The 26,401-nt window shown below is 43.2% G+C and overlaps 1 protein-coding gene across 1 annotated transcript in view; it reads left to right on the top strand.

Moving 5' to 3' along the window:
- The window catches only part of JPH1 (junctophilin 1), a 401,716-nt gene extending 378,860 nt beyond the window's left edge, over window positions 1-22,856 (top strand). The window contains exons 5-6 of the mRNA XM_069220366.1: window positions 20,034-20,134; window positions 20,275-22,856. Of these exons, the coding sequence (XP_069076467.1) occupies window positions 20,034-20,114 (81 nt within the window). The 3' untranslated portion in view covers window positions 20,115-20,134; window positions 20,275-22,856. The remainder of the gene's footprint in view (window positions 1-20,033; window positions 20,135-20,274) is intronic.
- Window positions 22,857-26,401: the final 3,545 nt, after the last annotated feature.

The raw sequence follows: 26,401 nt of genomic DNA, 5'->3' as shown, positions 1-26,401 counted from the left end.
CTTATTCTTTGAAGAGTGACTATAAATGTTGAGTGATGCACCTTCAGTTACATTGGCAGTGAAATAGCATATACACATACATACATATCCAATGAGTAAAGATAGCTGAGGACGGATTTTTACCTTTACCTGCCTGACCATAGACAGAGTTAAGGAAACTGATAAAAAATAAATATGTTCTAGATGTACAAAATGTCCATCAGCATAAACAGATCTTGCTTCTGGAGATGCAAAATCAGTTAATAAATGGCCAGATTGATACTGTTAAGAGCTAGATAAATCAGGATGCCTCTTTCTAGCAAAGGTCTGGGTCAAGATGTCAAACTAAGTGAAAGGGAAAACTGATCTTGGTTCCTGAAAGCCCAAAGGCCCCCTGATCCTCAAGACAAAAATGGTGACAATTGAAGGTATAAGCCATGGTTGTTGATCAAGTAGGGGTCAACTCTTTTAAAGGCTTGAAGGAAAGAAACTGCCTAACCCTGAAAACCTCAGGAAGATCAGAGACTTCTGCCAAATTAATAATTGGTATACCTGTCAAGTGAAGCAGATAGGTTTACTGGTTCAGTCTGCTTTAGTACAGATTGTGGCTGGCAGTGAAGCCTATACAAGCAGGATGCAAGCTTCCCCTAATCCTGACTGAGCTCAGGATTGAGAAGACACATATCTTACTGCATGAAATTCCTGCAGCCTCTTGACTGATCTGTTTTTGAATCATCAAATGGCTACCAGGCATACGCAAAGACATTGGATGTCTTCATCGTGTGTTTTGTAGTCTATGCAGCTCATTCTTTTAGAGGTGCACAGTATTGGAGGCTTTTCAAAGGTCCATTCTCATTGATGTGTTTTGCAAGGAAGTTTTGTGATCAGTGGTACTCAAGAGGGGTTGTACCCGCTGCACTGAGCTAGATTGAGTCCTACCTGGTTAAAACCCAAAGCACATCTCCATAAAGTATCAGTGTGTGCCATCTGTAGGAAAGTGGGGTATTGTGTAGTGAGGATGGGTAGACTCACTACGCAATACTCTCACAGCACCTCATCTGGGTCCTTTGTATTCATCCTAGTAAATTCCCAGCTCGGTCCTGCTAATGTGACAAAGAGCAGTGAGGCTTTTATAGAAGAACATATGTTAAGCATTTCAGAGTACCAACATGGACGATAAGTAAATGATACGACTTGAAAGAAATCCACTACCAATTTATAAAAGTAGAGCAGATTTTTATATTAATTTAGACACCAAAACAAAATCAATCAGACACATAGAACTGGAGTTATGGGTTTTAGAGTGAAAAATAAATGAGTACTTTACAGCTGTCAAACTGTCCCATTGCAGGCAATGGGAAAAATCACTAGTGACTCTTGGTCACTTGTTGGGTGAGCTCAGGGGAACCCACTTGAAGTTAAGGTGATGTGGGTCCCATGCCCAAACGTCGACAGTCAGACCAATGTGACCTAGTTTGTGGGACCCAGGTGCAGAGGTGCCTGGCTGTCCTTGGTACTGAATGCGTGAGCCGCAGGTGCTGAAAAATCACACATGTGACACTCGGTCACTTGCAGGTCGAGTTCAGGGGAGCACACTGGGGGTTAGGCTTTGGTGGGCCCTGGACCAGGATTCACCAGGCAGAAAATCTATAACTAGCTCGGGTGTCTTGGTTGCAGAGGTGTGTTTGGCTATTCTTGGTGCTGGATGGGAACTGCAAGTGCTGTATTTTTACTGAGACAGTGCTGGTGATAAAACAGATGCAAAAACTCAGCAACGGAGTCACTGAGGTAGGTGGTTGAAGTTGCCAGGACTGTTCTCTCAGGGTGCAGCATTGTACAAAGGGGTCTGTAGTCGGACTTCAAGGGAATTGTAGTTGGACGTCTAGTCGACTGAAACTTGCTGGGGGTCGGGACTACTTTTCCCAGAAGCCACTAGAGCATTTACATTTAAGCGATCTCTCAACGGGCCCGATGGACAGTAACTTCTTGGTTCTGGTAGTGCGATTTCTTCCTGCAGGCGACTTACCTCTAGACCAAGGGGGTTCTGGTGGTGCCTTTTGGTTGCAAGGGGGTTCTCCTTCCTTTTGGAAATGGTCTCTGGTCCGGGATGAGTCATAGTCATGCAGGTATAGGGTGGCTGCCACAGGTGCAGATTTTCGCACCCCTTTCTTCGTGGAGTCCTGGAAATGCAGACACAGGTTGCTTTTTTTATCCTTGGTTGCAGACCAGAGCAAATCTGAGGTTCTGATGGCCCCTGTGTGTTATGTTTGGTATCAAACAACTTGTCTCCCCAAACCTGACTCGGATCCAAAGTCAGATTTAATGTGAAACGCACCGAAATCACTAACCATAATGGAGTTGGCATTCTCAGAGTTGCCTGGGTGCCAAACAAGGTTATCCTAAAGATAACTTTTAGTAGTCTTTAATTGAAAAGACTTCTATCGGGACATATATTCTTAAACTTATATGACAACATTTTTAATATAATGCACCCTGCCTTCCGGGCTCGTGAGGCCTACCTTAGGTGGAAGAGGCATATATTAAAAGTAGTACCTTGCCCTTGCCACACTTGGTGTAGGCAGTTTTGAGTTTGAGCAGTTTACACTGCTCTTGCAGACTGCAGTGGCCGGCCTGCTGACATCTGTTTACTTGGGTCACTCTGGTTGGCACAATCGGTGTCACAAGTCCTGGTGACCCCTTTAACAACCAGGCCTTGAGAACCACTGATAAGAAATACAAAAAATTTATAAGGGGGTTAAAGTTCTTGCCAGTTGGAGATACCAATTTACACATCTATTTTAGAGAGAGATTATCAGACTAATGCATGATTAGCAGGCTCCAGTGCACTTTTGGAGTCATAACCAACAGCATTGGGGGTGCTTGAGAGCTTGCGGCAGAATGGCCAGACAGTAGTGCAGCTCTGCCAGCTGAGCATCCAAATCTCTCAAAAATCCTGATACAAATGCACACATCCGACAACTGCAGTGACAGCCCTGCACAAAGAAAGCAACCAAGACTGCTTTTCACGTCTGGACCAGCTCTATCGGGCTATCCGCGATGAGAAGATTTAATGCGCGACTGCGATTTGAGGCCCAAGAAGGTGGCAGCGAGTGGGACGCCTGCGAGCTGGGTTCTGCGCAGGGTGACTCTGTCTTGTCCCCATACCAGGTAAAAGCGATAGCTGGCAAGGCCATAAATGTGGAGTTGTCCTTGCGGGCTGGGTGACTGCAACCCGGATCTAGGTCCTGTTGGGAGCTGAAGAGGAGGGAGGTGCATGCTTAAGTGAAAGCCTCAGTGCGCGATGGAGGCGGTGCACCGAGTGGAATACATCAGCCCAGCAGGAGCAGCAGAAGGAGTAGTGCTGCGGAGACCGTGCTTTGCAAGGCATAATTGTCAGGCGCGGCCTCCTGCTGACAGCACCTTTAACGACACTGAAGGACTGAGCTCCCTGATTCACAGTTAGTAGACTGGATCGCGCAGAGATGGCTGGCTAGAACATTGGTGGCAGGGCCTTCTGCTATGGAGGAGGCAACCAGTCGCCCTGCTGTGGACACTATGGCACTGTGTGGCTGCTTGCAGGGCCCCTGCCAATAAAGAAGCACCATCCCCTCAGAACTGAAACAATCAGATACAATACAAGGTCATCTGGTGTGGAAAGACTAGGTTGCCGTTCATGCACATAACTGCTGGGTTTGTAGGAAGACTGTGACCCAGTGGGCCCCCTCCTGCAGCTACCAACAGTAATTGCATAATTGCCGCATGTGTGCCCCCTAGGAGATTGCTGGGGCCCAGCATTGATTGACCCCTCACTCCTGCGCCAGCTCCCAAGCCACAGAGAGGCAACACTACAGAACAGGCTTGGCGGAATAGAGAGGCGAGATTGCACCCTTGCTTACCTTGACATTGTGCTTGGCTCTGCCTGTGGAACCACCATGCCCTTTTCTACCCTGTTGGTGCCATACAGTAAATAGTTTGAAATACCCTGCCACGTTGTACAAAGCGGATAAGCACCAGCCACACCTCACATTTGAGTTCTGCAAGCACCCCTGGTCCCAGCCAGACCCTATAGCAGATCAAGATCGGGACTCGAAACTGCAGGGTGTGACCGCACTCAAGATGACAGTACTGGCCATGCAACAGAGTCTCCAGTCAATAGATGGAAAAATAGACACTCAGTATTCAAATTGACCATATGGTGACCAAGCTGGGCAGCCCATCTCATCTCCCAAAGTCTCCACATGGTAAAGGCTCTGGCACTGATTCAAGCGAAAAATGAAGACATAGAAGCCAGGTAATGCAGGAACAACCTTAGGATCACAGGTGTACTAGAAACCACCAACATAGGCAAGATGAAGAGATATGTGGAAAACCTGCTGTGTGACATTTTTGGGTCTGCCAACCTACCGTATATGCTGGTGGTGGAGAGGACACATGGATTGTTGATGTCCTTGATCCCTCCACCTTGCATGATAAAGGAAATCCTACCAACAGCAGGGTAACAACATCGCCTTCTATCCTGATTTCATGGTGGCAGTGCAGGACAGCCCGTAAAGATGATCTGCCTGTGGAAAAAAGCTCCAATAGATGAAGATACCATACGCCATGCTGTATCCACCTCGGCTGCAGGTCGAACATGGGGGGGGGTCACACAAATGCTGCCCACTTCAAAGGCGGCAGTAAACTTTGTGAAGACTCTTCCACAGATGGAAGTCACCTGAGAGGGAGAGCGATTACCCTGCTGTTCTAACCAAGGCATACTCAATGACTTAGACATCCTAGGGGCCCGTAGAGCATTAAAATGATGATACGACTGGCGGATGCTGCGGCAAAGGTCTGGGGACAATATGTATTTTCTTTCTGCGGAGGCTGAAAAACTAGTTCATTGCCGAAGATGCACTGTTTCTCAGCAACCTCCTGTTAGTAGGAGGATGATGGTGCCTCTTGCTGCCCCCCCATGTGGGAGCACCGCTTTTCCTCTACCTAAGAGATTGCAAGCTGTATCTGATTCGTAGAAAGGATATGTCTGGTAATGTGGGAAACTGGTTCCTTGTGGCAGTACACCCCCACTTTTTGCCTGGGTTCTGGATGTAACTTGGACTTGAGTGCACTGGGATCCTGCTAACCAGGTCCTTAGTGCCAGTGTTCTGTTCCTAAAAATTGCCAAGGTATTGGCACAATTGGAGACACTATTAGGTGCCACTATAAGTTCCTAGTAAAGGGTACTTAGGCACCCAGGGCATTGGGTACTAAGTGTAGGCCCCTGAAGGCAGCAGCAGTGATTGTACCACCCTCTAGGGTCATGTATTCAGATGCACCCAGCTCTACCTTTGCAGGCTGAGTGTCCGGATACAATCCCAAAAGACAAACCCGACATGGCACACTGCCTGTGTGCCCTGTCCACTACGCACTGCATGCAGTAAAGGTAAGATACCATTCTGGAAGACCTTCCAGCCCTAAGGGAGGGTGCACTACACTGTAGGTGAGGGCATAGCTGCATGAGCAGTATGCCCTACTGTATTTGTAGTGAATCCTAGTTCGTTTTAATGGGATAACAGGAGTTAGCTTAGTCTCTGGCTTGTAGACTCGTGCCCCCCTCACCTAGTGACTTTTAACCTACTTAGCTTGCTCTGTCTTAGCCCATTCAATTATTTATTTCTTCTAAGATGGCTGCCTTGTTTATAGTTAAGCCACTTGTTATGAGTTACATTATCAGTGTCACCGCGCCAAGGCGTCAAGATCAAGCACCAAAGACAAACAAACAGTAGGTGTTCACACTTAGGGATTTTCCCTCTCTATACTTTTGAGGGACTTGAAACTGACTTTACTCAAGATAATTTCTCCTCTATTTTCTTAGTTGCCGAAGATTTTCATAAGTGGTTTGGTCCAGTAAAGGGCTAATCCATGAGGTGGTTGAAATGTAGGTAGTTCCACCATTTCAAGATTTGTAGCAGAGATAAGCTTTGAAAGTTTATGGAGTGACGCATTTTAAGGGGGCAATTCAGTTGGGATTTGGCTTTGATCCTGGAAGTTAGTGTCGGAGAGCTAGGTATTTCAGGGGTGTTGAATTCAATAAAATGTATACTTGTCAATTGGACAAGTTGCTTCATAAATCTACTTGTTCTATAAATAAATCTGCTTGCCCCTTTGGTGTCATGTAATGCAGAGACAAAGTATGGCAGCTATCTTGTTATGTTAGAGCTCTGATAATAGCCTCGCCGGATATGCCATGTCTTTTACTATAGTAGGACTTAAATACTAGCAATTTCCTTATTTTGTCACCTTTCCGCAGATCTATATTCTGGAGCTGGAGGCAATATTTACATGATTGTGCAGACCTACTAAAATGCATGTTTTAAGGGTTTTCACCAGCTCTTCTTTAATCTTTTCCCATACTGAGAAAGGGTGGAGATTTACTCCTGGCAAAGGCAGAAGTAAAACTCCTTCGGGTGTTGGGGAAAAAAGTAGTTGGAGGGAAGGTGATCTTTTAAAAGCTCAACTGATTTTTGCATGAACAAATCTATACATGCACATTAGCTCATTCCAAAATACAGTCCACAAATATTATCTAGGAGTACAATTTCCTGGTCTACTTGTGCAAATTCCCATGAACTCATGAAATACTTAAATCTGCAGTAATGCAAAAAACATCTACCCTGGGAGCACTTTTGTGACTTTCTTTATGAATTGGACCCCTAACTAGGGCTTACGCTAACCAACACCTTTTGTTTTTATTAAAATTCTATTTTTCTCTCTCTCCGCTGCCTTTACTGTGAGCGGTAGCAATCTGCTCTTTCACAAGGAGCATACCGGCGCACACAGTAATTTTGTTTAGTGCCAGGAACTACTGTGGCAATGTGTGCTTTTTAAGACCAAAAAATATTTTTGCTTCTTGCCAGTGTCTGTTAAAATGGTCAGGGACTGGCAGCTCCCACAATAAAGTTTTACAAAAACCATATAGAAACAAGACACACATTGACAAAAACAAAACACTGACCGCCAGTGTCGCACCTATTGGCTTTGCCAATGCCTGTGTATTTTCATTATGAATTTTTTTGGAAGTACTAGAATGCATCAACACATTTTACTAAATGATGCTTCAAGGAAATGGTACCTAAAAGTTTACAGTAATTTTGAAAAACATTTATTTATAGTTGCGTTTTTTATGAACATTTTATTTGGAAAGTAAAGAATCATCAATCTTGGTTTCAGGTTTCTGCAGATATTTGGATCCAATCACAGAACATTCTGGGAGCATTATTTGTAGCCTCATATTGTTAAACTTTGCAAAAATGTGTACATATTTTTTTTTACATGCAACCTGAGCTTACAACATTTATTTAGAGTATGCACCATGATAATGAAGGCTTTGCATTAGTGAACCATAAACATAATTTCAAACAGCATTAACATATAGACAGAAATATTACCTCAACCGCAGACAATTTCCCGCCTTGCCTCATAATATGGTAATGTAAACTTGCAGCCAAATGGTGTGTGCTGCAGGGGGTTTGGCCTACTTATCCCCAGGACAAAACAAACATGGAAGCTTGTTGTCCTTGACCCCAAACAATATGTTCTGGGTGTCAGGCCACACCCCTGGTACTTGAAACAGCATAACAATGTGGTATGTCTAATCTAATGTGCATGATGGGGGGGAGGGGATGATGCAGGGAATTTCCAGCTTGTACGAGGTATAGTGATTTGAAAATTCCAAGTTGATATCATGTTTGCAAAAAATACAATGGCATCTAGATAATCTAAGAGATTGTTTATTTTGTGTTCTTTGTGGCTTTTTAGAAGCTTGAGAACTGGCAAGAGGTTGGGACTGTATCTAGAACTTTTGGGCAGGTTTGGATTGTAGTTATGTGTAATCGTTAAACAGCCTTCTCATTCTTTAACACTGTTGAGATATGGGTTCAATGTAATGCTTTGAGCCGAGAATTGTCATTGGTAAGCAATATATCTGTGACTAAGATGTGGTAACATATGTTCATGTTTCCAATTATGCAAACATACAAAATGTGACGGGAGGAGTGCTTGCAATATGTCTAACCACTGGCAAATGCTTGGGGAAGCATTCCAACCCATTGGTCTCTTGTCTACCATACAACCTCAGTTTGGACCCAGCCATATGCAAATCAGTCTTGACCCTGTTTCAGTAGTCACAGTCCAGCTGGGACTGCCATGCATGGTCCTACCTGAACTGGAGCACAAGCAACTCAAAACCAGTTTCTCCCTAATTTGGGCTGTTCAGTCGGTGTAGCTTGATCCCAGTGGTGCAGTGAACATGGAACCCATGTCCGGGCCTACCTTGGGCCACTTAAGGCATCACACTGAAGTATACAAACCTGTGATGTATAGAAGAAAGACCAGGTAATAGCTACACTGGTTACTGGACCTTTTCCATCTGCTGATCCATAAAGTCTCCCCATCCTGGGTAAAAATACAAGACAAATCTATGCCCCTCACAAAGTACACCTGTTTATAGCACATCAGGGGAAAAACATTGCCAACTTGGTTTACAACTCCCTCCTCATGCCTCTTATGTGGCCAAGACTGAAAACAGATCAACAACCAAACTGAAATCCCAAATGGTTGAATAGCTGGCATCCAAAGGACGAGACAAACCCCTGTCGGATGTTTACAAATCAAAGGGTGTTCGCCCACAGAATGACCCTCTAATGTCAAATGTCCTGCCGAGATTGCTGACTGGGCAACCTTTACCGAGCAGTGCACCAAACCTCCTTCTTACAAACCAGAAAGTTAGCTGGCTGTATGAATAAGTCAGGCCCCACTTAGTCCAGACTCCCTTCGAGACACCAACTACTACTCCATTTCCTCCAAGCAGATCTGTATCACTTACTGAAGTATTCTGCCCAGGCAATCCAGGTGAGACGTTCATCCTGGTTAGAAAAGTCCTGGAAGTGACCAATGGCCCTTGAAATCTACCATGACATTAGGTGAAGTGAGCCTTTTAGGGCAAAGTAATGCTATTGCCCATGCCAATTCCTATACATACCTGCTTACTGGGGAAGGGGAAGAAGGATTGGAAAATCTGATGAAGGTCCCACCAGAATCAGAAACCAAACCTGGTCCCTCCCCCTCACAGGGTAGTTGCCAGAACCACTTCCACCTCCTATCTCTATACAGGCGCTGCAGTTCTCACTGTTATTGTGAATGGAGGGAACTCAAAATTGCAGCTTTTCCCCAAGTCCTGGAGAAATGCATCAAGCGCCAGATCCAGGGATCTGGCACCAGCTGAATTACTTTTGCAGCTGGTGGTTGAAACAGGAGGCAAACAGTTCTATCTGGAAGCGTTCCCACTTGTCCATTAATAATTGGAAGTCCGTCTGGATCAATATCTGTTGAATTCCTGCAGCAACCTGGAATTGGAGTCAACCTCAATATTGGACATTCCAAGGAGGTATTTTGACACCACTGAAATGTCCCTCCATTAGACAAAAATGGGAGAAATATTTCCCCATCTCGACTAGCACCCTCAATCGTGTAACCCCCAAGCAGTTGATGTATCAAACCTCTGAGATCAGTCTTAACAAAATGCAACAGGTTATGCTGTCTTTTGCAAAACTTCTCATTGTGAAGCACCCTAGCAAGAATTCAAGCAACTCGAAGACTTTGATCCTCCTCTGACCACATACCACCTATAGACACATCTCCACACCAGATCAACTGGCGTACAACTCATAATAAGATTTACGGCGCTTCCAAAAGTAGCCCTTTTCATTCCAGGCCTCAATTTAGTCCTGCCACCACTGAAGTTCTCTCCTGGCTTCCTGAATGAGGGGAGCAAAATCAGAGAACCTAAGGCCTCTTTGAAGATGGGATGCCTTCATTCGTTACAGATCCCAAAATTAAAAACTACATGGAAGATCACTTAAATTCAAGCTGAAAGGAGGCTCACTAACCTGCCCACATAAGATGAGACATTCAGCCTGAAACAAGCACTCTTCAGTTTTCTCTCTTCAAAGGCAGGCTTGTCCCTGTGACGCTGTAAAGTTGCCAGGTCTAAAAGGATAATAAACCCGAAAAGGACCATTGCCTGGCTGGGAATCAAGTCTGACTTCTTGTTGATTTCGTAGCCCACACACTAATGGTGGCAAACTGTCAGTTGAAGATTCGAAACAAGTTTCTTCCAACTCTGAGCCATTATCAGGATGTTGGTAAACTAGACTATCATCCTGAGACCTTTGGCTGAGAATCTCCACTACCAGCCTTAGAAGCTTCATGAAATACGAAGAGGCTGACGAATCTTTAAAGGACATTGTAGAAAATGCTGGTGCGGTTGGAACACTGGGACAGTCAGGTAGGTATGTTAGTCCTGGCATCTTTGGCATAGTTTCCCCTGATGTTTTTGCCTTCTGACTTCATGTTTTTCAGACTTCATTTTTGCTGGCCTTAGAATTCTGTTCACTTTACAACTGCTGACCAGTGCTTAAGTGCAGGTGTTCTGTCGTTTAAATTGGCTTATCCACAATTGCCATATTTAATTTATTTATACGTCCCTAGTAAAATGCAATATATGGGCCCTGGGCATGTAAAATGAATGCTACTAGTGGGCCTGCAGCACTGATTGTGCTATCCACTACAGTAGCCCTTCAAACATGTCTCAGACCTGCCACTGCAGAGCCTGTGTGTGCAGTCTTAAACTGCCATTTTGACCTGGCAAGTGCATTCACTTACAAGGCCCAAACCACCATCCTTTTTAATACAAATGTCATCCCGGAGGTAGGCCCTAGTTAGCCCCAAGGGCAGGGTAGTTTATTTAAAAAGGTTGGACTTCTACTTTTAAGTTTAGCATGTCCTGGTAGTGAAAAACTATTACATTTGTTTTTGCACTACCGTAAGGCCTATATCTCCAGTAGGTTAACATTGGGATTACCTTTAAGCAACCTTTAAGTGTACCTTTCAAGTGGGAAAAGATAGAAATTTGGAGTTTGGTGTCTCTGGACTCACAATTTAAAATCACAATTTATGGTGAAGTTGAATTGTAAGTCTGAAAATGCCACTTTTAAACATTTTGGCATTTTCTTACGTTAACTATTCTGTGCCTCCGCCTGTCTGCAAATACATATTTGGGGTGGATGACCGCTGTGGTTTGTGCATTCCCAGAACACAGTCACACACAAAGGGAGCTTGGGTGTGACATTTGCGTTCTGATGGCTGTTCACCAGGCTGATGGATCTTCTGGGCTAGATGGGAGGGAGGGTCTGACACTTAAACCTGAATAGAGATGTGCCTCTCCTCACACAAAGGGCTGCATACCGTCCAGTAGGGTATCTTGAGTCAGGGAAGGAAGGGCACGGACCTTGTGATCTTCAAAGGCCTCTTTGAAGTCTCTCCCACTTCAAAGGCACATTTGGGTATAAGTACTGGACCCCAAACTGCACCAAATCAGAACTCTACTGGAACTAAGGACCTTCTGCCAAGAGAGGCTTCTTTGCTGGCAGGAGGTACTGCCACTTTGCTAACTGCATTGCTGCTTTGGCCTACTGCCTGCTGTGTGCTATGCTGTAGGAGGGACTGCCACTTTGCTACTTGCATTGCTGTGTCGGTCTGCTGCCTGCTGCTTCTTGTCCAGACTGAGGAGGACTGGACCTGGTCTCTACATCCTTGAACCCAAAATTGTCTAAGGGTTTGTTGGCTTGTCACCTGTTCCACTACAGTCTTGAGGACATCAAAGACTGCCTGCACCTTTTCTGGTGCTGCTGGACTCTGCCTTCTGTGATTCCTACCCTTGCCTGAGGTGCCCTCCTCTAGTAGTGGGCCTCAGAAGCGAGTTGTGCAGCTGTTTTCTGCAGAAATCGATACAGCCATCTGCGTGTGAAAAAGTGCTGCATCGCTCCACAGACGACTTAACAGCAGATTCACAGCCTGCGCAGTTCGATGACGACTCATCACATTCATCTCGATGAAGTTTGATGCTGATGCAGGAACCAACTGAGAGGCACATGGACGACGCAGTAACCTTACTGCATGGAAAATATTGACTCATCGCCTTCACATTTGCCCCTTGCTGTGCTTGCTCCATCCAAGGTACTGTTTCAGCGGACCCTGCTTGGGTTCTGTAGCCGACCTACCCTTGGTTGGGTTCGGCCTGAACTTTGGATTTTCACCAATCCCTCGCGACATGAAGTAACCTTTTGACTGCTAGTGACTTCAAATCACTATTTTTATTTTATTCTTTAAAAATTCATATCTCGACTTTTACTGATTGGATTTTTGTAATTTTGGTCTATTGTTTTACTCCGATAAATATTTTCTATTTTTCTAAACTGATGTGTAGTCTTTTTGTGGTGTTATTGATGTGTTACTGCAATTTAAGTGTTGCACAAATACTTTACACACTGCCTCTTAAGTTAAGCCTCCATGTTTTGTGCCAAGCTACCAGAGTGTAAGCACAGGTCAACTTAGGTTGTGTATCCGACTTACCCTGACTAGGATTGTGGTCCCTACTTGGACAGGGAGCATGCCTCTGGCAACTAGAGACCCAATTTCTAACAGTATCTTTCAGGTACAACATGCTCATCCATTTGTCCCTTACGCGGTGCATATGCTCCATTTTTAAATTACCGTAGACTAGCTAGCCATTGTATTCCTTCATGTTTATAACTGGGCAGAACACCTTCCCCTTGTTCTGAACCAAGAGGCTTCTCTGAAATCCCCAGGGTTGAAGAGTGATTCTCTTGATCACTTTTTCAGATAACAACTCCATTACCTCTGCATCCCCAATGCATTCTGTTCCTGAGAAAAAAGCAGTGGAAGTGGAAACTGGTGCTTCATGAGTTGTAGAAATTATACTGAATCAAGTATCCTTATGTCATACCAGCAGTGAGAAAGCAACAGGTATCGTAAAACACTAGTTGAGTGGTGTTTTGTGTTATATAACTGGAAGGACAATTATTTTTTGAAGATATCATGACTTTGATTTTCTTATTTGTGATGGTAACGATCATATTGACGCTGAATGGAATTAACCTGCAATGAATTGATAAGATATATATTGATAATCTTGTATAGCAACCATAAATTTATGTTTTGTAATTTAAAGACCCTGCATTTTAAATTTGAACTTCTTCAGTTGTTTGCTTGAAATGTTATCTTTGTGGTGATAGTAGGCAACTATCACTTGCTGGACAGCTCATCTTTCAGTTGTCCAGATACATTGCCTTTCTATGGTTCCTTGGCTCCAAATGCAACTCGGGTCCAGTCCATGCTCCACAGAAGTGAACAGGAAGACTGTCTGAGACAGTGAGGCGATTTATGCTATCGCCAAACTCCTTCGCTTGGAAAAGCGCTCAAGGTTGAAGTTCAAGGCGTAACAATCCCATTCGAAGTCACGAGCAGGGACTTCTGGCTCTGAGGCTGTTTCTGTAACGTCAAGAGTCCCCCATAAAATCCAAGCATGGGTCTTTTGTATTCAGCCACTACCACCATTTGTAGTCACATGATGCTGCAAGCATTTCTAGCCCACAGAGTTGTTCTCCCACAGCGGAACCAATACCGATGCTTGCCTTGTTTCCACTCTACCCTGAGTGGAAAGCAACACTGCAACTGATTCAGGGACTAAAGATAACCATGGCTTGCGTTATTGATCCCACACCAGCTCCTTCTGGAACACTTTTGGGCCCCATGGCTCTGAGGGAGCTTCCAGACCATTTCTCATAGACAGTAGTTGACCACATTCACTGCTTTGGCCCATCCAATACGATCCATGATTCCACCATCAGCGCCACCCTCAGTGTCAACTTCAGCACCACAATCTCACCTTCAGCCCTACAACTGACACTGCAAGTGTTGACATCAATACTGACATCACAAATGCTAGAAAGGAAGCCAAATGTTTGCTCAGATGGAGAGACCCATGCCTTAACAACGAGGCTTAAGCATTATGCCCACCCTGATCTACACTATAACCACAGTATTATATTGGAGACAATGATGATGATGACCATTATTATGATAGCAGTATTTATGATGACCTCCAGGATGCCATTGGCCTGGAAACTTTGCAAGACATTAGTCTTTTTGCTCCTGATTTTACTATGGCTACTAGAAGTCTACTTCCTTTGCAACATTAATCTGTAGAGCGGTTGAGGTACTTGACCTTACTGTACCAACTCAAAAGGTCAAAACTAATGTGCTGACAAAGGTTTTCAACCCCGTACAACCCAACCAGTTACTTCGGTTCCCTTTAAATGAGGCCATGACTAGTTTTGTGGCAAACCCAGGATCTTGCCCCTTAGTCAGTAGGTGAGTGGCGAGGCAGCCATTCCTGGAGATCCGGACTTCCTGCTGCAACAACCTAATCCGGCTAGCTTAGTGGTGCAGGCATCTGCCACCTGCCTGAACTCCAATTCTTTCCCTACCACTCCTCTTGACAGGAAATCTAAAAGGATAGAGACATTTCTGAAACAAGCGTTCTCCTCTCCCAGCCTCACCTTACGCTTTGTGAACACAACATGCTTTCTAAGCAGGTATTTGCATCTGTTATGAGACAGAGTGGCATACATCTTGCCAACCCACCCACCCCCAAAGAACTTTGCCACACCTTGCAATGCCTAATATTGGATGAGCAGGACACAACAAAGTACTTAATAAAATCCAGTCTGGATACTACCAGTTGTCTGGATAGGGCAGTTGATACCAGGTAGTGCTTAGGGGCCACAATGATTTTGCCTGATGTCCAGAAGCCCTTCATGGAGATCCCCTTTCACTGCTATATACTGCTCGGAATGAAGACGGACTAAGCCTGTGAAAGATTTCAGGAGGATAATGCCACTGCCCACATGCTGTACATAGCTCTGCCAGTTATGTATTTCCCCAGCCGCAGCACCACTTTCAAGGCTTTGTTAGAAGCTTTTAGCAGAAGCAGTGACAATATGCACCAACACAGGACTCCCAGTCCTTTTGAAGTCAAGACTGGGGATCATGCCAACTGTGTCCAGACCCCCAGAGGCAGAGTTACCTAAGCCCCTCCCCCTGCGGCCACTGCAAAACCCCTTTAAGGTGCCCTTAACAACACCTTTAACCTTTGTGACTGCAGGAACATCACATCGATCAATGGATACTCCTGATCATACAAAATGGATCCTCCCTACCTTTTCTGTCCTGTCCCTCAGACAACCCGCCCACGACGACTGACCTGTTAACATCTTTGGGCTTCTCCATCCAGGTGCCAAAATCAGACCTGACTCCTTCGGAATGACTCCCATTCATAAGAACCGTCCATGATATGGTGCTGTTGTGAGCCTTACCTCTGCCTCAACAAGTCTAGGGCATTAGGAGGATGGGCCTGAGGTTTCAACCATGGATCTCAGTGAGAGAGGCTCTGAGTTTTCTGGGTCTTTTGGGCTCCTGCATCGTGCTTGTGGCTCACACCAGAAGGCACATGCAGGTGCTGCAGTGAAATCTGAAGTCTCAGTAGTCCATTACCAAAGGGACTTGTCAAAGTCCATACATGTGCTGAAGGAGCCTGCAAAAGTAGTGGCTGCTAGACCACAATTGGACCAGCTGCAGCCCTCCAGGGATGAAGAGCTGGAGATCGGAGGACTCTGGTCTTTCAGAGATGCTCACATCCACATAAACCTCTGGAGTTGCGAGTGATTCGCTTGGCACCTAAAGTGTTCCTGCAGACCATCAAAGGGGAACAGGTACAGGTTCTGCCAGACAACATGACTGCCATGTGGTACTGCAACAAACATGGGGAGTGTGGGGTCGTGGGTCCTATGCCATCGTGCTTGTGGACCATGCCAGGAGGCACATGCAGGCGCTGCAGTGAGATCTGAAGTCTCAGTGGTCCATTACCATGGGGACTTGTCAAAGTCCATACATGTATTGAAGGAGCCTGCAAAGGGAGTGGCTGCTAGACCACAGTTGGACCGGCTGCAGCCTTGGAAGGCTGAAGAGATGGAGATCAGAGGGCTCTGGTCTTTTGGAGAAGCTTGCATTTTCAAAAACCTCTGGAGTTGCGAGTGATTCGCTTGGCACCGAAATTGTTCCTGCACACCATCAAAGGGGAACAGGTACAGGTTCTGCCCGACAACATGACTGCCATTTGGTACTGCAACAAAAAGGGTAATGTGGAGTCATGGGTCCTATGCCAAGAGGATGTACATCTCTGGGTATGGCTCAACAACCCAGGGCATTTCCCTGATCACCAAACACCATGGCAGACAAACTCAACCATCACTGACTCCTGTGGCATTAGTAGGCCTGAGTTTTACACACAATACTTGCACCTTTAAGTGTGGAGATTGAGCAGCGATATTAGAGGCTTTTGATGTCCCTCCCAAAGAGATGTGTCATCGCGGCAGCCACGTATCCATCTGCTGAATCAGTTTATTTAGGACGTTGGGAGAAGTGTGTTGTCTGGTGTTCTCTCCATGACATGCCACTTCTGAGTGCAGTTATTGATATTTACCTACCTAAGATGCACACCCTTCTAACCGATGCGCAGTTGTCCCCTTCCTCTACAAACTGTCAAAACTGCATTCCTCATCCCTACAACCTATGCCAGGTAAGTGAAGGAACTCAAGGCATTGTCCTTGTTACCACTATAAAACTGCATTTTACATGGACAAACTAGTTGTCTGAATGAAAGCGGCATTTCTGCCCCAGATAATTATATCTTTCCACATAGGACATTCCATCACTCTGCCAACTTTCTATGCACCTCCACACCCCTCCAAAGATGAAGGGCTCCACCTTGGCCCTAATCAAGCACTCTGCTTTTAATATAATCGGTACAGCGAGTGACAATTTAGTTTTGGGCAAAGGGTAAAGCGGTGCAAAAGATAACCATCCCCCAGTAGATCATGACCTGCCTCAAGATCTGCTATGGACTAGCCAAGAAGCAGCCTTAGAAGGTTTACATGTTTATTTCACCAGATGGAGGAGTAGTACTATAGTGCTGAGCAGCTACATGGGTGTCCTTCCCTATGTTCACGAAGCCTTATTACCTGGACAGCGAGGTTCGGAGGGATGGGCACTTTGCCGAATCAGCTCTGCAGGATTTCCTGGTCTGGCCCATTCAGCAAATCCAAGAGCTGAAGATGTACTGCTTTGGTATCTCTTCACGAGATAAGAAATCTGCAGTTAGAAGCGCCTATCAGGAGAACACGTTACTTATCTTCAATAACGCTTTTTCTGGTAGAGACTCTGTCTAATCACAGATTCCTCACCAACCCCAACTTCTGCCTGATCTGTGGAATAGACTTGGGCGCTTATTAAAAGGATCTCATTCTGGAAATCTGCACACTGCTTGTTAGACCCATCAGTCTTAGAGTGATCTTCCCCCAAAAATGATTCCTTCCCTTTCCATTTTTGCTGCTCTCATTTTTGCTGGCCTTGGAACTTTGTGGACTCTACCACTGTCAACCAGTGCCAAAGTGCACATGCTTACTCTTCAAAACATGGTAACATTGGCTTATCCCCAGTTGGCATATTTAATTTACTTCTAAGTCAGTAGTAAAGTGATACTACATATACCCGGGGTCTGTATAATCCTACAAGTGGACCTACAGCACTTATTGTGCCACCCATGTAAGTAGCCCTTTAAAGATTTTTCAGGCTTGCCATTGCAACCTGTGTGTGCAATGTTTCACTGCTATTTCAACCTAGCAAGGTCAACCTTTTGCCAATTCAAAGCCTTCCTTTTTTAATACATCTAACTCACTACCAGGGTAGGCCCGGGGCAGCCCAGAGTGCACGATACAGTATAGTTAAGAGGTAGGACATGTAATTTTAAGTTTTATATGTCTGTCCTGGTAGTTAAACATTATCAAAGTGTTTCACCACTGCAAGGCCTACCTCTCCCATAGGATAACTTTGGGGTTACCTTATTACAGTTAATTAGCTGTAGTTGCCAAATGGGAAGTTGTGGTTTCCAAATGGGAAGAGATAACCAGTTCATATTTGGTGTTATTGGAATTGTAATGAAAAACCCTAACTATCATGAAGTCAGATTTATGCCACTTTTAGAAAGTTGGCATTTTCCTGCCTTAGTCATTTAGTGCCTGGGTCACATGACTGGATGTAGCTGACATTTGGGCTTTGTGTAATCCTCCTAAACAGCTACACACAATAGAAAGTTTAGGTGGGCATGAATGGGCCATTACTGGCAAGATGGGTGGGCAAAACTGGGCCCATTTCTACTTAAACTTGAATAGGATGTGTACTGCTTCCACACAAAGGGCTGCACACACCCTGTAGTTAGTCTAGAGCCATGACAGGGAAGGCAGGATGCCTGGGGACTTGAAAGGGAAACCTGTAGAAACTTCTTCCTTCTTCAAAGGCACCACTGGGTATAAATACTGGACCTCAGACACCAATGCTTCAGTAGACTTCTGGACCTGTGGATACTCTACCATGAAGTACTGCTGTGCTGCTGGAAGTACTGTCACTCTGCTGGACTGCTGTACTGATCTGCTTCTTTCTGCCTTTTTGCTTGGGTGTGAAAAACCGGACCTGCCTCTCTTGAACCCAGAGCCCCTGGGTGACTCCAAGGGTTGTTTGGCTTGCCTCCTGAACTGAAGCCTCAGGGACACAGCAGGCTTCCAACCTTGAACACGCACTTGGATTCTGCCATCTTTGAGTCTACCCTGCTAAGTTGTGCTACCTCAGTCCTGGACCCTTGGGAGTAAGCTTAAGGTCCTCTGCCAACCTCTGTGGATTTAGCAGAATGGCACATCTCCCCTGCTGCACTGCACAGCCTGAGCAGAATTAAAGTATTGTCGCTGCTTTGTGGATTAGCTTCGGAACTGCTGCTGCACAACTCGGCCTTGGCTCAGGCCCTCACATCCTGCGTCAGCGGCAGCCTCAACTATGACACTGGACACTGCATTGCAGTCTTGCAGCTCCTCGGAGTAGACCCATCATCTCAAATACCCAGTGCACCATTGATGCCGCTCTTCACATCGCAATCTCTCATCAACAGGATCCTCGATGACCATGGAGGACCTCGCACCGCAGCCTTGCTGCATCTTGGAATCAAAGCATCGCTTCCACTGTGCGAAGCCTCTTCAACATGAAACTTCTCAGTGCTCCACAAACCAGGATAAAAGGTACTTTGTACAGTTGGCCCAACGGAGTCCCTTTAGCTGTCCCACACTCCATTGCAGTCGGCTTGAACTTTGTCCTAGATCCATCTTGTCCAGATATCCACTGTTGGCGATACGTGTTTTTTGGCACTGTTTTCATGGAAAAAGTTTAAATTTCACATCTGTTTCTACTGAGTAGATGTTTGTTGTTTTGGTCTTGTTTCATTTATTAAAAATAACTTTTTTCTTTGTAACCTTGTGTGGGATCGTTTTGTAGTGTGTTTCCACTATGAAACTGTTCGAAGTGTTGCACAAATGCTTTGCACATTGCCTCTGAGTTAAGCGTGACTGCTGTATACCAAGCTAGCTGATGTTTGAGCACAGTTTTATCTAGGACTGGCTTGTGACTTCATCCTGTGAAGAATTGTAGTTGCTGCTTGAGAAGAGTTTCACCCCTTCCTCTCCCCCAACCAGTAACCCAGTTTAGGGGCATTTTGTAATGATATCCTTTTTCTTAGAGACACATAAAGCGGCCAGGTGACATGTTGAAGGAGTTTTCCTCTTTTCAGTGATCGTTGCTTTTTTAATAGTATCTGCCTTAGTTTTGTGCAAGGAATTGGTGAAAGCAAGTAGGTCATTTTTAGAAATGTATCCATTGTGCAGACAAAATGTGTGTTTATGTGTATGTATATTCACACACCCACATACATATATACACTCAAACTTTTTATAGATAGATACATACGTATATTGATATACTGCCTATATGATTATTATCGTTTTAAATATTACTCGAGGCATTCTACACCAAGATATTTTTTGTTTGGCTTTCACTTTGTCACTTTTTCTCTGGTTTTAGCAGAAATATCAAGGCAAAATATTTATACATCTGCATTTTAGCAACTATTACAGTTCATTGCCTGCTTATTTAGTTTTGGAGATATATGTAAACTAGAGAACACGCAATTTCATTTTCAGTTTTTTTGTCTGTTTTAGAGTCCTAATTCATTCATGATTGCCCTGGTAATGCTGTTGAACGTTGGTCTAGCCATACTCTTTGTCCATTTTCTTACTTGATTGGAATTGCAGTAGAAGAGGTAAGACGTATTTACATTTTTTTGGCTTTTTATCGGTTATTCAAGTCAATAATATGCTGCGAATATCTATTTGCTTTTAGTAATTAGTTTTATATTTTTGCTTTTAGTAATTAATTTATATTTTTGCTTTGATCAATCAGTGAAGTTATGACACCTAGTTGTGTTAGCCCACCATTATCGGATGCGGTGCCATCAGTCTTTTAACAGCAGGAGTCAAACTCAGACACAGAGGACGAAGGTTTGCAGATAAAATGGGACTCGGAGAAATATACGTTGGAAAAACGCAGCTATAAACTTCCTTTGGAGATGATGTTACCCTGTCGTCTTATAAAAACAACGAAGCAAGTACTTCCTTGTCAAGCTGAAAAAGTAAAGTTCTGTTGAAGCAACCTGCCTTAAGCAGTGAAATACATGGGTTCTCCATCTGTTAGGTAAACTAAACTGGAAACGCCTGGTGCTGCACTTTTTTGTAATTATTGATAGAAGCTAACAGCTGCCTGACTATTTTTCTGTCTCTTTCGGTGGCGGAAGTGAGGCAAGTGACTGGTGCATAAATGTGTAGCGAAGATCCTGTCGCTGTAGGATTCTGTCCAGCATTTAAGCCCATCTCGCTAGAAGAAATTGTTAACAGCATCACTCGCCAGTCTTATTCCGTAAATGCTACTTTTAACTTCTCCTGTGTTAGGGGGGATCCAGTTTAATTTGCGTGTGCATAGTTATGTTAATCTCACTGCTTATTTAAACTGATGCCTTGTTGTAAAAAGCTCAACTGTGAGAAAAGCACTTGCTTTATTTATTAACAGGACTTGACATGAGTAGTACAACATGTATATATGTGTGTATTTATATATACGATTGTGTGTGTGTGTGGTATAGATTTTTAGGCATGCACACACTACAGTATATATGACACATGTATGTTTAAGGAGCTAAAAGCTTCAGTTTGAATTCTTCAACATGTGTGATTCTTTATCAGTGTGCATAGTGTATGAGTGCATACAAATAGCCATTAGTTGCTCCTTGATTGTTTTTTAGTGTTCTCTGTAAAAAGTTGTAGCAAGATGTAATGCTTCATGAAATGTGGGGAATGATAAAAATGGTAAAGTAACAGTAAATGAAAGATTATATTTTTATTTTATTGTAAAATATGTCGGGAGAAAATACATCGGTAAATCAGGGTTTCTGTACATTACATAAAAATGCAGTTTATAAGTGGAGCATAAGGATAAAACTGCATAAACAGTTACACTACTTAGAAAATAAAAAGCAAAGTTTTCCTTGAGGATCTAGAAACTCCTTTGGAGTAACTTTACAAGTAGATGAGCTATTGAATTTACTCAGTCTTTAGCACAGAACAACTAGCTATACTGTAATAAAGGATTTGCAATGTAACTTTATAGCAAAGCATAATAATGCCAATTAGCCGTTGGCTAGAATATAATTTTGCAATGCAATGAATTCAAGTGGAATACCTTCTTCTGAAAACCATTTTCCAGAGGGACTATTTGTGTTTTTTGTTGAGGTTATGTAATTTGCCCTGGCAGACGCACTTCAACAAGCTATATTCCTGATATATGCCTTAAGTAGACTTTTTTAGCCCAGAATTTAGTTCAAAGTTTGTTCATTGAGCCATTGATCTGCAAAGTTGGTATATTGTATTTTCCAAAAGCATGCTTGTTTATTTTGAGTGGCTAGTAGGAAGACACTTTCCTAAAGCAAAGTTTCAGAATCGAAAATGGTTTGGAATGAGGTCAATAATCATCCTGGAAAGCGATCCTCCTTGTTCGGTTTATGCCAATTTGTAAACATTTTTTAAAATATTGTATCATTTAATGCAAAAACTCCTTAATGTGAGTATCTGTTTCTTAAGTAGCAGACACGTCACTTTTTAGGTGCGCTTTATGTGTTATCATCTGAACAAGCTGAGATTTCCTAAGTAACGTGGTGGTATGTGTTGGAAAGCGTCTGCGTGAAAGGTTGAGAATAATAATAAAGAAACGGAGAGTATAGGAAAGTAGTTTGTATATTCATTAGAAATGGTATTTTTAAGGAATGGGAAAATAATTTTAATAATAATACACTAAGAAGTCATTATGCATAAATAAATGTGAAGGAAATATTTTCATGCACCTCCTTCCCCCAAAATGCAGGAAAGTCTGATTTTTGTAACTGAAATATCTAGATCCTTTGAACTAATTTTAGGAATAAAGAGTAGAAATCTAATTTCTAAAAAACAGTTTATTTAAGCATGTCAGTTGCATTTATAAATAGATGTATGATTTATAAGCTTTTATAAAAACAAAGCTCAAAATAGCAAATGTTGGTATTTTTCTAAAATGTGCACAGCTGTATTTTACATGAAAGCCTATTTATAATTAATTGGTTGTTATACTGTACACCTAATTTTGGACAGCACCTGAAGCCTGCCAACGTACTTAATAATGTCACTTTGTTTATTTAAAATTTCTTGGTGTGAAACAACTCTTTATCTACAAGTTTCGCTGTTTATAATCCTTGAAACTCCAGATGCACATTATACAGTTTTCACAACTGTATTTACTCTAATAAAAATGTTCCAATTATTCCGGCGGATGTATTTTATTGTTTCTTCTCCTTGAACTGAAATACTTTTTAAAATGCGTTGAATTGGAGGCTGGTGAAGGTTTGGTAATCTCTAATTGTAGTTACATTTCTATTTAATAAAATGTTTTAACGAGTTGTATTTTTTATATTGCAATCAGTTATTTATGCAAGGCTTCACATGTTGCTCCTCGATTTGTATTGTTGCTTTGCAATATTGAGTGTAGACTTTTCATAGGTGAAGTCATTTGTACAAATGTTGCTAAACAAGCAGTTTTCCCAGGAGGTGATCACATTTTAAATGAAATTTTAAAAATGCCATGTTTGGAGAGTTCTCGAATAAGTTCTTTGTAAACTCGTCCTCTAGCTGATAGCTCAAACATGTTTTTTCATTCCGGAGTTAAGATTGACAATTTTACATTTCTGTCTTCTAGTCACAGGGTTAATTGAAATGGATCGTGATTTACTTAGAGGATTAGAAAGTCTCGTTGTTGACTTTACTTTTTTCCTAATTGATATGGTGTTTTTATTTCTAGCAGTATTTTATATAGAACTAACCTGACCTTGAGGGCAGCAGACTGCTTTGAAGAGGCATGATAAGACTAAACCAATACAAGAGACGTGAACCTGGACCCAAAATGAGTACCCTGGTCCACACTTATTGACATCTGCACGGAGGCAGATCAAATCCTTACATACACTTTAAATTCACTAGAATCTTCTATCTTTACCATAGCATACTCAGCCACAGAAATGTCTGAGGATTTTGTTGATGATCTAGTGCTAAAGCAGCCTCTTAATTGACTAATTTATTCATGTTTTAAATATATTTGATGCAGAGATGCTCTTCTTCAGGGCCATAATGATGGACAGCCACCTTTGGATTTTACACCTTCACATATTATTTATTTCAGGGCATGCAGGCCATTAACTAAAATTACTTTTATGCTGAAAAATGTCTTATTGTTATTTGTCTTTCAGCTGCATTAAGACATTTCTAAAAACATTTACAACTAAATAAAAGATAAAATATCGCCATTTTGCGAAACCCACTTTATTAATTAATGTTAAAAGGAAAAATACAGCAAATAGTGTTACTTCGGTAGCATCCAGATGAGAATAAAATAGCACTGTCACTTTAGGACATAAAGCTGTTTCTCCGTCCTCAAAAGCAGCACTGTGTCAGATTGAGATTCTTTTTCTGCTGTAGGGTTTGAAGATTCTTTAGTTTTGATGTCTAATCCTTCTACTTAGTTTTACTAGAAGGTATAATACTGTTAATATCCGTGCAATATTTCTTGTTGATAGCTTTTTGTTGTAGTTTTTTTTTGGAAGCACAACTTGGTTTTATTTTTCGGTTTCATTTCTTGCCACCTTTAACAATTTTATCTCCTTTTGAAGCAGGCCCTTTAGAACTCTTTCTAAGTCTGGTTTCAGAGTGCTTTAGCAGTCTTCCAGAGTTTTAGTCATGACTTGTTTAAAAATATAGCTAGACGGGCTTAGGATCTGTCCTCCTAAACCAGACTGGTGCAACACTGAGATTATTTTGTCATAGACGATGTGTGAATAAAGCAACAGTCTTACGCAGGAAGATATAAACTACACAGTTTGAATGGTCACCTATGCGCACAACTCCTCATGAATGCAGAGAATTGCTAGGATCAACATAACTTCAAAAGGAGATCCAGAAAACAAGTTAACACCCTCTTCCCCACCCACCCACCACCAAGACAGTAGCCACCCAAGTTGAATAATATCACAGGAACATGCGGAATGTCCCAACCTACGCCGCACCAAACACTGCTCGAACAATGTCAATGAAAATAGTCAGGGGAATAGCAGAAGGAGTAAGTCTAACGGGCAATATTCAAAGCACCAAAATGTGTACTAGAGTAGTGCCAACTCTTCTGCCTTATACTGTTCCATCAATGCGTCCCACACCATAGCTAATGAACACTTGCATAATCCTCTGTATTCTTCTCTCCTCAGAGCTAGCCCCCCCAAATCGTAAACCAGTTTCCCAATGGGCTTGTCCAGTAAGAGTGTGGAGTATATCTTGGACTCTAGTCCAGTTACCTGCCATTTTAGGATGTGTCCTTATCTTATGGATGAGATCGGAATCCTCTTTGTGGCATCTCGGACAGTTGGATACAGTTGCCAAGAAGATTTTGTACAGTGCCCATCGGGTCAAGTATGCACTATGGAGAAATGAATACTGAATGAACTTAAATCGAGTGTTGCGTGGCATCTTACTTGGGTATTCCAGTAGGAATTGCCACTCCTCGTCATGAATCATGCAACCCAAATCAGCCTTCCAACGATCTCTCTGAGGTGTAAGGCAATACAAAGGTTGCCAGTTCATTGACGTGATAAATGCACCTAATATTTAGTGAAGTGCTTCTACATGGAACAAAGCCACATTGGTCAACATGTATCAGCTGCGGGAGCGATGTAGTAGACGCTAAGCTAGGACCTTACGGAAGATCTTGTAGTCTGAGGTCAAAAGAGAGAATGGTCTATATGAAGAGAGAGCTTCTGGAGCTCGGCCCGGCTTGAGAAGGGAAGTAACCAGTGCCTGGCTAGTAGACTGGGTAAAGCACTGGCTGCTAAGAAAGTTTTAAAGAAGCTTCTCCAATTGAGAAACAAGACAGCTGCATTGCAAAGCTGGAATCAGATTCATTCGTCAACGCATGGGGGTTTTGTTAAGCACCTTGCCCCATATCGCAGCATGTAATTCCTTGGGTGTAATAAGAGATACTAAGACTGCGCACACTGCAGCTGAAACCCTAGGTAGACGCAGTTGGCTCAAAAACCATCTCTGTTGCAAGTGGTTGTGGGCAGGCCTTGTAGAAGTATGCATAAGCCAGGAAAGCTTCATTTATGTTGAGTTGTGTAATGCAGCATGTGTTATTTGGGGTAGTGACTAAAATCTGTGTGTGGGACAGCTGTGGTCTGATCATACCATCAAGCACCCGCCCTGTCAGCCTCAGCATGTATTCTTCGCATGTGTGTGTAGTCCTAAATACGCAGTTGTTCTAGGTGTTCTGCATATTGTATTCTAACCTTTTCTAAGGCTGGCTCTTGTGGGGGTCATGTGTTATTTCCTGTTCTAGGAAATCCCAAAAGCCTCTCCACTTTTTGTAAGTCCCATAGAAAGGACTGTCAAACTCCTGTGGCATTTTCCATTGAAACCCCTCTCATCACAACCTTGAAAACCTCCCACTCCAACAACGGCTTGACGGCCGTGCCTTCGTTTTCAGTAAAATAAGTGCCAGTATCTAGTGTGTCCATAAATGCGGCATCTTCTAATAGTGTTGGTGGAATACACCATGTGAGTATTGGTGTAAGAACCCTGCCCCAGGACAGGATCACCTCCATTGCGTTATGATCAGAAGTTGTCCCCAAGTAAGTCTCACCATTGAAAGCTCCCACCATATTGACCAGGCAAAGTATACGTAATAAGTATACAAAGTAACTGTGAATATAATCTGTATGGTGTAGAAAAGAGGAATATTCTTGCATACCAACATTATAGGCTCTCCAGATATCAGGGAGGGACCAGTGGGATAGCCAGTTAGCCAGAAACGTAGCTTGTTTAGCTGAAACAGTATCGGGTAATGAGGGATTTGAACGGTCTAAGGTGGTATCCAGGACCGCATTAAAGTCACCACCAAAAACCAGGGGAGT

This window comes from Pleurodeles waltl, chromosome 2_2 (assembly GCF_031143425.1).
Source record: "Pleurodeles waltl isolate 20211129_DDA chromosome 2_2, aPleWal1.hap1.20221129, whole genome shotgun sequence".
Lineage (NCBI taxonomy): Eukaryota > Metazoa > Chordata > Amphibia > Caudata > Salamandridae > Pleurodeles > Pleurodeles waltl.
Note: the sequence above shows the minus strand (reverse complement) of the source record. Positions and strands in the feature narration are given on the sequence as shown.